This window comes from Protopterus annectens, chromosome 9.part0, assembly GCF_019279795.1.
Source record: "Protopterus annectens isolate FY-2018-M chromosome 9.part0, PAN1.0, whole genome shotgun sequence".
NCBI classification, from domain to species: Eukaryota; Metazoa; Chordata; order Ceratodontiformes; family Protopteridae; genus Protopterus; species Protopterus annectens.
Window position 1 is genome coordinate 444,463,086 of NC_056743.1, and position 12,008 is coordinate 444,475,093.

General features: G+C 42.3%; 1 protein-coding gene across 2 annotated transcripts in view; it reads left to right on the top strand.

Moving 5' to 3' along the window:
- IKBKB (inhibitor of nuclear factor kappa B kinase subunit beta) overlaps positions 1-12,008 on the top strand; it is a 1,482,168-nt gene that overhangs the window by 1,064,673 nt on the left and 405,487 nt on the right. For both annotated transcript variants that reach the window (XM_044082985.1, XM_044082984.1), the window contains one exon: positions 660-774. In XM_044082985.1, the coding sequence (XP_043938920.1) occupies positions 660-774 (115 nt within the window). The remainder of the gene's footprint in view (positions 1-659; positions 775-12,008) is intronic.

The window sequence follows — 12,008 nt, forward strand, 5'->3', positions numbered from 1 at the left end:
CCTGTTGTCGTTGGCTTCTTTCTAAGTCTATATCAGTAGTTAATTAAGGGAGGGTATTTCAGTGTGTTACCATTCCTGTGAGAAGATATATGCACTCTTTTTCAAACGTCTCCACAACCACCTGAAGTATGTGTACATTAGGTGGCAGTGTTATTGTCTTCTGCTTTAAATGCTCATCAGTCCCACTCAACTGATAATCTCTTCCATATTTAAGAAATAATTACTGAATGGCAGTGTAACAGCCAGGTCTGTGATATTCTTGCAGTGCTTCTGCAGTAAGCTTCATTGACCTCAGTTTATGACAAGAGCATCGCCAGGTACAGGCAGTATCACATGGTATGTAATAAGATGTGCCAAATCATGACACAGCATGTCTGGTATATTATGTTCTTTCTGCATTTTCAGAAACAGAACTGTCATGTCTTGTAATTGATAGTTATTGTCTGCTTCATGCATTGCCATATCCACACACCTAGACTTCTGCTAACACCTGATGACTTATGTCTGCAAGTCCCGCGGATACGTGGGAGTCAGGGATTCAAAAGTATTGAAATTCTCATATGGCAAGAGATGTACAGTTAGCAAAAGAAGCGATAGCAAAGGAGCTGATGGTTAATTTTATACACCTAACCTCTAATTCTGTATTTTTTCTATTTCAGCTCAATGAGGGACGTAGAACAGACATGACGATTTTGTTTCTTTTTGACAGAAGTAAAAAAATCTATGACTATAAGGCACCAGTCCTGCCTCAAGCAGAATATGTCAAATTCATCTGTAAGTAGAAACTGCATTTTGATATTTTTTCAAACAGCATTGAATTAAATACCAGTCAATGTTTTGCTCCTAACACTAGTGATCTAGCTGGTTGAGTAAATACCACAAGCCTGTGAGTGGAAGGTAGACCACAGAGGTCAGTTGATTGCTTTCCAGGATAGATTGTGGTCCCAAATATTTGATTAGACATGCACTTGAAGATCATGAGGAATAAAGCTGTGTTTGACATACAGCATTCCACTTGGATTTTTGGACACAGCCTAAGACATTAATGTGAATGGATCTTTGGGGCACGCAGTAACATGGTTATTACTTGAGGGCAAATCACATGGAGATAACTTTGTAAAAGAATGCAGGATTATGCTTGTATAAACAGATCATAGAGCTTTGGTTTCTAGATTGATCACAGGGTTTTGACAGGACAATCCACTGGGTACCTGCTGAGCATGTTTGTGGTGAGGGTAAGTTAGGTAAGTGGCTGTCACCGTGGAATGGGACATAGGAGATGAGATCTGAATTTTGAGTATTTTTTCCCATCACAGTTATAAAAACAGCATTAAAATGTGATTCAATATGCTTTACATTCACATTTGTAGCCAACTCTTACTAAATACTCCATAACAAAAAAAAATGGTCATGTCAGCCACATTTTACTAGAGACATCATTCTAAAGTTGAACAGGAAGCAAAAAGACATTTAAAAATTCCCAAAGTCTGTAATTCAGCAGGTCAAGGATAGGTTTCATTGGAAAGGTTTAGCTAGTTTCTAAAACTGAGATAAAAGTAAACATAACAGTAATAACAATAGCAGTAGTAATACAATTCTGCTTGCATAGGCAGTTTACGGAAATCAGAAGAGAGAAGTGGTAGGCACTAGATGTGGGAAAGAAACGTATATTAAAACAAAGGATCACAGTGAAGAAGGATCTGAGGGGTCTGACAAGGAGGAAGGGGAATGGGAAAATACACGATGATAGAGATCAAATACAACATGCCAAGTATGGTAGAGAAATGAGTTTTGATAGGGAGGAGGGGTTAACTGATCACAACATATTGGAGAACAAAGCCTGATTTCAAACAGGGGGACATACGACATGGATGGAGCTAGCTAAACAGAAAGAAAGAAATGAGAAGCACGGTAAGTGGTGAAGGGAGTTGTACTCCATCGCTACAGCAGAGAGTGAAAAGGAGTGCAAGAAAAAGCAGGGATGATGCAGGGTGAGGAAACAGGAAAGACAGTAGTACAGATGGCAAGTTGTGGGCTTGGAATCCGAGGATAAGCCCAACTGCAATAAATCACGCTGTCAATAGTAATGAAGAGAAGAAGGGTTTAGGAGGTGAGTCATGCCACACAGAGAATGTACCACTCTAGAGATGGAATATATGTATATACCTTTAAGAGGGATGAGAAGCGGTGTGGAGGGGGATGGAAAAAATCGAAGAAAGGCTCCTGATGCAGAAAAGAATTACAAAGAACAGAACAGTGATCAATGGAATGAGTGGCAAGAGAATAAAGGATAAAAAAGACAGCAGATAGAGGGAGTGAACTCTCTTCGCAGCAGAAAAGGGTGATAGGATATTTACAATTAGGAGTTGCAATGCAAATGTAATATAACAAAAAAAAGAGAGAGAAATGGTACTGGGACATCTAAGAAAAGACAAGCCACAGGTGGCAGTGTTACAGTAAACACACCACACACAAAGAATATAAAAAATTAAGAGGTGGGTTTATAATCAAGTGGCCAGAACCTCATGGGGGAAGAAAAAACAGAGGACCTGAACTCCTAGTAAGGAAGACAGTACCTCTAGAGATAGAAGGGAGACTGGAAGAGAAAAAAAAGGAGGTACACAGAGATTAAATGGGCATTAGAAGGATAACTTTAGTGGTCATTTACTTATCACCAAAGATGTCATTAAAAGTTTTGAGGGTAATCCTGCAGAGATGATCAAATTTCAGGAAAGGATAGGATTAGTGATGGGAGACTGGAATGTAGTAACTAAAGAGAGACAGTAGAGTAAAGCTGAGGAGGTTGACTAAAGAGGGATGCTTCGTAAAGTATTATTTGGAAACTGTGGGTTGGGTAGATGTCTAAAAACATGGGATAAAGATGAGGTTGAAGAAGGATATCCATTTTGCTCACACAGACAGAAGTCCTGGTCCAGAATTTCATAGGGGTTGCATCACATTAGAGCACATGTTTATAGATTCGTAGGAGGTTACTGGGCTGTTGACCCAAGGGTCATTTTAAACCTAGCCTATTACACCCTTTATATTTTGAGAGAAAGTCTAGTCACTGCCTAAGTGACTAACATTGAGCAGCTTCCCTGCCCCCCCGGAGAGGTGGTTACTGACTTGAAACTGTAGTTTTATTGGCCACTAGGGGTCATTTCCATAACTCCTTCATCTTCCTCTCTTAAAACCTAGTTGCCTCGTGGTTTGAGCGTCTTTTCAGGCTTGTTGGCTGTTGGTGAAGCACCCTCCAAGAGGAAAAAACGCTGAGAGAAGAAGGGAGCCACTTTTGAGATTTTAAGTATTTTTTCTCTGTTTATTTGCTAAGTTTTCTGCATAGCTGCCTAGCTTGAGCATTTTCTGGCTTGTTAAACTTGATTTCTGTATTAGTAGCTGTATTTAGAGCACAACCAAAAGCTGTTTGCTGAATTTCCTGTTTGCACTTAATTTTAAATCGTTTTTCTTAAAACTTGCATATTTTCTGTCCTTGACCTAGCACTCTTGTGTCGGGTCATTTACTGCACTGTTATAACTTGATATTACTTGTGAACCTCTGCTATCTCTGTAAAAACAAAACAAAAAAAAAAAAATCTTGCTTTTTCCCACTTTTCTGAGAGTTAAAAAGTTCAGTTACAGGCTTGCTGTTCCTGAACTGTTTGAAAGTTTCTGTGAGGCCATTTTGCTTGGGCTGAAGGAGGGTCTCTGTGTTCATCAGTGGCAGTGACTAACATTGAGCAGCTTCCCTGCCCCGGAGAGGTGGTTACTGACTTGAAACTGTAGTTTTATTGGCCACTAGGGTCATTTCCATAACTCCTTCATTTGTCCTCAGAGGAGTGGTTTAAGGCAGTAACTTGTAGTTTATTGGCCATTTTGGGTCATTTCCTGTCTTTTCCAGCCCCTGCTATAAAGCACGCTTTAGCGTGCATTAGCCGATTAGCCGGAGTTGCTACCGTTGCACACTAGGGCAGCGCCGTTAAGCAGGTTTAAACTATTCGACTACCTAAAGTCCACTCTTCAAATTTTCCCTTAAAACTACCTTCCTCGAACTATACTACTGATCTAATCAGCTTATCCTATAATTAAAAGATCATCTCTACTTGACTCCAAGTAGACTATTCTCTATCTGTTAAACGTAGCACTTGCTCCTACAGTACTTATTACCTTGATACGGCACTCTTGTTATAGATAGTACCCCAAAACGGCCACCCCCCATCTCTCGGTCACCCACGTCCCCGGAATCTTTTTAAAGTTTTTTGTCTATTCCTTCTAGCATGTCGAGGATCAGTTGCTAGTGTCCTCTCCTGCTCAGCTGGTTAACCTGGGAATATTGAGGCAATGTTACAATTGCCTCATGTACACAGACAACCCTCTCCTCCTCCCACAAAACACAAATACATGCGAGAGATGCAACTATACGGCCAAACTGGAGGCTGAGCTCTCTCAACATAGGACTGGCAAGACCAGTCAGGAGGAGAAGGTTACCACACACACTATAGACCCAGTCTCACATAGTACCATTACAACCTCAAATCATACACATAAACACACAAAGACATACTCGGAGGCTCTGATCAAAATCTACCAAAACAGCAGAGGCCACCAAAGCAGACACCCAAACAACCACCACCTCAGAACACAACACCTGCAACACATAGACCTCACAGTCAGAGTGTCAAACAGTCACAGCCCTTAAGGCCAAACACAATGCCAGACACACTAGTCATTGGTGACTCCATAGTCAGACACACTGGCGTCCGCTCACCAGACTGAGTAAGGAGAAGGTCACAGTAAGCTGCCTGTCGGGCGCTAGAATCCGCCACATAACGCAAGCACTCAGGTCTCTCAACAGCAGGTACAAATATGACTCAGTCATTGTCCACGCTGGTGTAAACGACCTGAGACGTACCTCCTTGGACTACATGAAAAGAGACATTGAGGAGCTCTCTGATTATGTAGCCCAGGCAGGTATGACCCTGACCTTGAGCAGTATCCTACCTTCACCAAGAATGATGCCACAATACAGAGATAAGATGATCAGCTTTAACAATTGGCTTAAACACTGGTGTCATTCAAAGGGGATCCAGTGTCTGTCTGCCTGGGATGACATGCTGGACAAGCCACGCTGCTTCACAAGGGACGGCTTGCACCTGTCACCCTGGGATTCGGATATTGGCAAAGGCTCTTGCCACCCCATAGTGCCTTTTTAGGCAAGGCTCAAATTCTAAACCTACCACCCTAGAATACAAAAAGGAAAAAAACTAAGGGTAATGCTGCTCAATGCCAGAAGTCTAAATCTCAAAATGCACGCACTCGAGGCCCTTCTCAGTATGGAGAACATCGATGTCTGTGCTGTGACAGAAACCTGGTTCAAGGCTCCTGAGAGCACCCCAGCGCTATCAGGTTTTACCTCATATCATGCGTTCCGCCCCAAAATCCGGACAATACCAAGAAAGGAGGGGTATCCATATTCATCAAGGACACCCACACCTCAAGACTGGTGGCAATGCACGATGCATCGGAGACCATCCAGGTGCAATTAACCATAGGCAAGACTGCTCTGCAAATTGTAGCATGTTACAGGCCACCCTCACAAACTCAGGAACCTCACATGGCCTTCCTGAAAACACTAGAGGGATAAATGTATCACCAAACACCATCATACTAGGTGACTTCAATTACCCTAATATAGACTGGGAACACTACTCAAGCCCAAACACCCTAGCCCAAAAGTTCCTGGAATTCATAAACTCAAATGCCATGGAACAACTAGTCACCATCCCCACAAGAGGAGATAACATACTTGATCTCATCATCACGAACATGGGAGCACAATGTTCAACACCGGAGGTGTACCCCTCACTGGTGAGATCAGACCACAAACTAATCTCGCTGGAGGTCCTCATCCCACCCCACCTGAAATAAAAAGACCACAGTAAAGAACTTCTCAAAAGCCGACTTCACACTTCTAAAGACTAGTGTGGTCTCCTTTAAGGCCCCGAGCCGGAAAACAGTACTCAAGCTGCTGAATCACTTACAAATGCCTTCTACCAGCACCTGCAGGACTGCATGGATAAGGCAATCCCAAGCAAAACAAAGACTCTTTGTACCAAAGGCAAGCGTCCAGTCTGGTGGACCCCAGCCATAAACAAACTCTACAACAAAAGGAGGAAGCTACTACAAGATAGAGCAAAATCCTTAAAAGGTAAGACACCCTTGATCACTATAAGTAAAAAACTAAGAGCTCTCATAAAATCATCCAAAGCAAATTTCGAGAGAAAAATAGCTAAAGACTCAAAAGACAATCATAAGGCCCTCTTTAGCTATGTTAGAAACCTGGGAGGAAACTCCCAGATATGCTCAGAGCTAGTTCAAAATGATGTGAAGATTACTGATCCTACAAACATTGCCAACATACTGGCTGACAGGTTCAGTGCAAACTTCTCCCCTCCCCCCCAAAAGGAGAGATATCTATACCAAACGATTGCAGCCCCCCAAACATCTCCAGCGCCCAAGTGAGAACTGCTCTCTCCAAAGCAAAAAACACAGCATCCATGGGACCTGATGGTGTCCCCGGCTGTGTGCTCCATGAACTCAATGAGGAATTAAACCCACAGCTAGGACAGCTGTTTAATCAAAGTCTTACCTCTGGATACGTACCCAGGAGTGGCGCACTGCAACTGTGGTACCACTTCACAAAGGCGGTGCCTCCACCGACCCTGGAAATTACCGGCCCATTAGCTTGACAAGCCTTATCTGCAAAGCCATGGAGAGGATCATAATGGACCTCATAAATAAAGACATAGGGAATTTGCAGACTTTGGATCCAACCCAGTTTGGCTTTGTCAAAGGCAGATCATGCCTTTTAAACTTGGTTGACTTTTTGAAACAGTCACCAAAGCCATTGATGAGGAAAGGCAGTCCATACAGCCTACCTCGATCTGGCTAAGGCCTTGATACAATACCCCACTCGGGTATCATTGAAAAACTCATCAGCTTAAATGTCAACCCATACATCACAAGATGGGTTGCAAACTGGCTGAGTGACAGAACCCACAGGGTCAGAGTTGCTGGCGCCATGTCAGACTCAAAGCCTGTCACAAGTGGTGTCCCACAGGGCTCAGTCCTGGGCCCACTCTTGTTTGGCATCTACTTTTCCAAGTACAAGCAAACACAGGAGGGTTATGGCTGACAAAGTTTGCAGATGACTGCAAACTGGGCCATAGTAGAAAACACATCTGATACAGATATCCTTCAGAAGGGTCTCACAGAAGCGGATAACTGGTGCCAGAGCCACGGCCTAAAGTTAAATGCCAAAAATGCATAGTCATACCCTTCGGGAAAAACAAGGTTACCCCTAGCTACCAAATAGGTGGCAATCCACTGAGCACAGAAGAAGTTATCAGGGACCTGGGGACCCAGGTTGATAGTAGTCTGTCATTCGACACCCATGTAGCTAAAGTAGTTAGGAAGACCTTCTACATTGCCCACCTTATCATGAAGGGATTCTCATCTAGATCAAGGGAGGTCATAGTCTCCCTTTACTCATCACTCATCAGACCAATGATTGAGTACAATGCCCCATTCGGAATGTATCTGACCCGACACTTGCAGCAGCTGGAGAGGCCACAAAAGTTCCTCACCAAAAGGATAAAGGGTCTCAAAATCTGTCCTATGCTGCCCGACTGAAAGAACTCCAGCTCTATTCAGTCGCTTACACTTGCTCAGAGGTGACCTTTGCCTAACATACAAGGCCATGTCAAACCCAGATTTGATGAATATGCTTCACCTCAAAAATCTAGATCCATCAGAGCCACAAGGGCGGAGACTTAAACCTTGACACGGCTATTAATAGGACGTGCTGGAGGGATAGATTCATCACCCAAAGACTCCCTATGCTGTGGAACAAAATCCCGGTACATGTGAGGCAGAGCACCTCGCTGGCCTTGTTCAAGAGAAATCTTGACCAATGGATGGGAGATCACAGATATACCCCAGGGATAACCTCAGTGTCACTGCTCGACAGAGGCACAGCAAAATAATGGGTATAGTTCCCCATACTAAAGGGGTGGCGTAAGCCACAAAACGATGGGCTAGGCTTGTAAATGCCCTCGGGCAGATAGCCTAGTATGAACCTATGAACCTATGAATTAGTAATGACTGCCCATGTCCAAGAGGGATGTGGGAACTATTCCAGGTGAGAATTTGCGGTTTCCCATACATTCATCCAGGCTCCTTTTGAACAGAGTCATAGAGGTGCTCTGCTTAACATGAATTGGTAGCCTATTCCAGAGAAGTGACAACCTCTATGAGATGAATTTGTCTCTTCAGCATTTCCTATTTAAATTGCAGGCCAGATTTAGGTCACTGAAGTGGGTAATTCTAGTCCAATTTGACTTAACAGATTTGCAGCAACTTCATCAGGTTGGGATCAGAGATTGGTCTGTAAGCCAGGCACAAGTCTCCCCTAAGTAGCCTATATGTTACTGAGTACAATGACAAAGACTTCAGTCTGTCTGTGTAAGGCATGTGCTGAAGATCTTGAATCTTCATAGTTAAAAATCTCTGGGGTCTCTCCAGTTGCTGCAGCTACCTGGTACGTTGCATACCAAAGGTGGCATTACACTCAATTATGGGCCTGGTAAGGGATATGAGTATAGTGGGGTTATAACCTCTTTTGCCCTTGAGGCTGTGCCTTTGCTAATCAAATGTACAACGTAAAATGCCTTTCTTACTACAGTGGACACATGATGGTCAAAGTTTAGGTCACAGTCTACTTGTGTCCCCAAATCCCTCACTATAGCATTTGTAATTAAGGTATTATTTATTTATTATTATGTTGTTAGTAGGGACATTGCTTTTACTGCAGAGGATGATGATGATGCATTTTTTTTGCATTTAGTTTGAGTTCATGGCTTTGGCACCAATCACTGGCCTATGTAAGCCCCTCTTGGAGTACACTGACATCATTTGGGGAGTCAACGATCGTGCCAAGTTTGCAGTCATTAACAAACTTGGTCAGCCACAGCCTCTGACCGTCCAAGAAGTAAATACCAAAAAAAAAAAAAGGGGGCCTGGTACTGAGACTTGTGGAACCCCACTGGTGACAGGTCTGCTGGTTGAGGTGGAATCACCCACTTTGATAACATGTGTATGGTTAGTGAGCCAGTTTGTGACCCACCTAACAACAAAGGGTTTGACATTTAGGTGGGTGAGTTTGTCAATAATGCCTGAATGGAGAATTGTATCAAAGGCCAAGTCCTGATATGCACAGATTTGCTCTCATCTATGGCCCTGGTCACATTTTTGAAGAAGTCTACTAGTTTGAACAGGCATAATCAACCCTTTACAAAGCTGACCTGGGTTTGAGCAAGGGTTTGGAGGTCCCCTATATCTTTATTTATGAAGTCTATGATGATACGTTCCATGGCCTTGCAGATAAGGCTAGTCAGCCTTATGGGACTTTAATTAATCGGATCTGTTGATAAGCCGCCCTTGTGGAGGGGGATAGAGGTTGCGGTTTTCCATTCAGCTGGGACAAATCCTGTATTCAGAGTATGGTTAAATAGCATGCGTAAAGGGGTTCCTAATTCCTGATTTAATTTGTTTAGAATGCAGCCTGTGATGCCATCAGGACCCATAGAGGCTGTGTATTTTGCCTTAGACAGAGTTTGCTGACCTGTTCTTTAGATATGTAGGGCGGGAAAGCAGTTGAAGGTATGGTTTGTGATATGTTTAGGGGGGATAAAGGGGATAAAGTTTTGCCAAACGTGTCCACTAGTAGGGTAGCAATTTCTGCAGGATCAATGTATATGATGATATTTGTCACTAGTTCAGCACACGTCTGGGTCCTACATTTTAGGCAATGGATGTAGCTGAAGAAAGCCTGAAAGCCTTATGGTTATCCTCAGCTGTGTTTGCTAAATTTTTCTCGAGGCTGGCCTTAGAGGATTTTTTTAAGTTGTCTTATTTGTTTGTTTAGGCCTAGAAGGGTACTTTTTCAGTGCTGCAACCTCCCTTTGGTATTCTTAAACTATACAACGAGAGTAAGAAGCTGTTGTCTGTGTGAGATGTCCACTAGGGTGGCTTGTTTTTTCTTGAGAATATTAACTTTAGTCTTATCTGGCACAGCCGAGTCTATACATTTGTGTAAGTGTTGGTACAGGGCATCAGAATATACCTTAGTGTGTGTATGTATATATATATATATATATATATATATATATATATATATATATATATATATATATATATAAATATATATATAAATGAGGATGGGGGCAGATAGGAAGGACACTAAGAGAAATCCCTACAAGAATTCAGAAAATACTATCAAGCTCCATATGTGGAGAACGTTATTGCAAGAGAAGGAGCAGGAGTCAGAGGAAGAAGAGAACGGAAAATACTAACCCTTAAGAAGGTGACAGTAGAAGAAAACTGAGGGCTAGTAAGACCGACAGAAAAAGCAGAAATTGTGTGAAAAAAGATGGCCAGGGGTAAAATACTGTGAAGCAATGCACTATCTGTAGAATTCTGGGAACTGGGGAAAGAGAAGATAATGGACAGATGGGAAATCACGTTAAATAAAATCGTGACATGACATAAACCCCCAGAGTCTTGAAGAGGAAAGCAGTGATCTTGGTAACATATAAAGAAGTAAAGATCCACTCTTATCTGTCCTCCTACAGACCTGCATCACTCTTAAACCATCATTACAAATGCTTTATGCACATTTTGGCAGATAGATTAAGTAAGATACTACCAACAATGGCAATGGGGACCGAACTGGGTTTGTAGGGGGTACAGAGAAAGGTAGACTCTGTTTTTGGAGAGAGATGGGGATTTCTAAGAGGTGATAGACAACACTTAGAGTGAAAATCAGGACAAGATTATCAGGCAGGGTGAAAACGGAGAGGAGCATAAGACAGGGATGCCCTCTTCACTGCTATTTGCACTATATTTAGAACCAGACAATAAGGTAATCACATATTAAGGGGTATAGATGCAAGGAGAAAGAAATGAAGATGTTCCTATTTGCAGATAATATTCTTTTAACCTTAAATCAGCTGAGAAAAGATTCAGAGAATTTATGTAATATACTAGGAGCATTTGGGATGAAATCTGAATGTAAGTTAAACAAGGAGACTTCACAAGAAATAGCAGTCAACCTGCAAAAGGGGAAAGGAGTTGGAGAAGAGACAAAGAAAAAGGAGATGTGGAAAAGAGAAATAAAATACCTTGGTGTAAGTCTGCAAGAAACAGTAGGAATGTCTCTTAGCTCAACATATGATAGGATTTATAACAAGGTTAAGGAATAGGTCTATAGATGAGGAATGATAAAAATGTATACGGATCAAAGAATACAAGTGTTACAGATGTGTTTATTGCCACAGTGTACATACCTGGGTCTGGCGTTCTGGGTCTCCCAGAAAATGGATACTTGCAAAGGGTAAACAGATGTTCAGTGAGTTTGTGTGGGAGGGGGGGAGACCTACAGTAGCCTGGGAGATCCTTACAAGAAGGAAAGAAGGTTGAGGGCTGGGAACACAAGATATCTCAACTGCTTTACAGTTCAACGTGTTGCGGAACATCCTGAGATTTGTGGATATTTACAAACTCCTCCTTCATCTCCAATCACCTGGTCCCTAAAAGCCAAAGACATTTGTTATAAATGTCCTTATCCCTGACTTAGAATATGATGTCCACATCATTGCTTTAAACATAAGCCACAAAATAAATAAATGAATAAAAATAAAGCTCAGCACATCTAACAAAACCTGTCACTTCATTCGCCTAGACCCCAGATATGAATATCAGTCCAACAAAAAAACATCAAATGGCGTCCAGTACCTGCCTGCACTATTCTCCTCCTTTCTACTCTTACCTTTGTATTTCATTACATCAGGTACTACCCCTCTCTTGCCAACATGCTAAGTATAAAAACCTGCCTATCCGACTTTACAACAGAGCCTAATATTTTCTTCACATTAAATTGACAATTTTTCTCT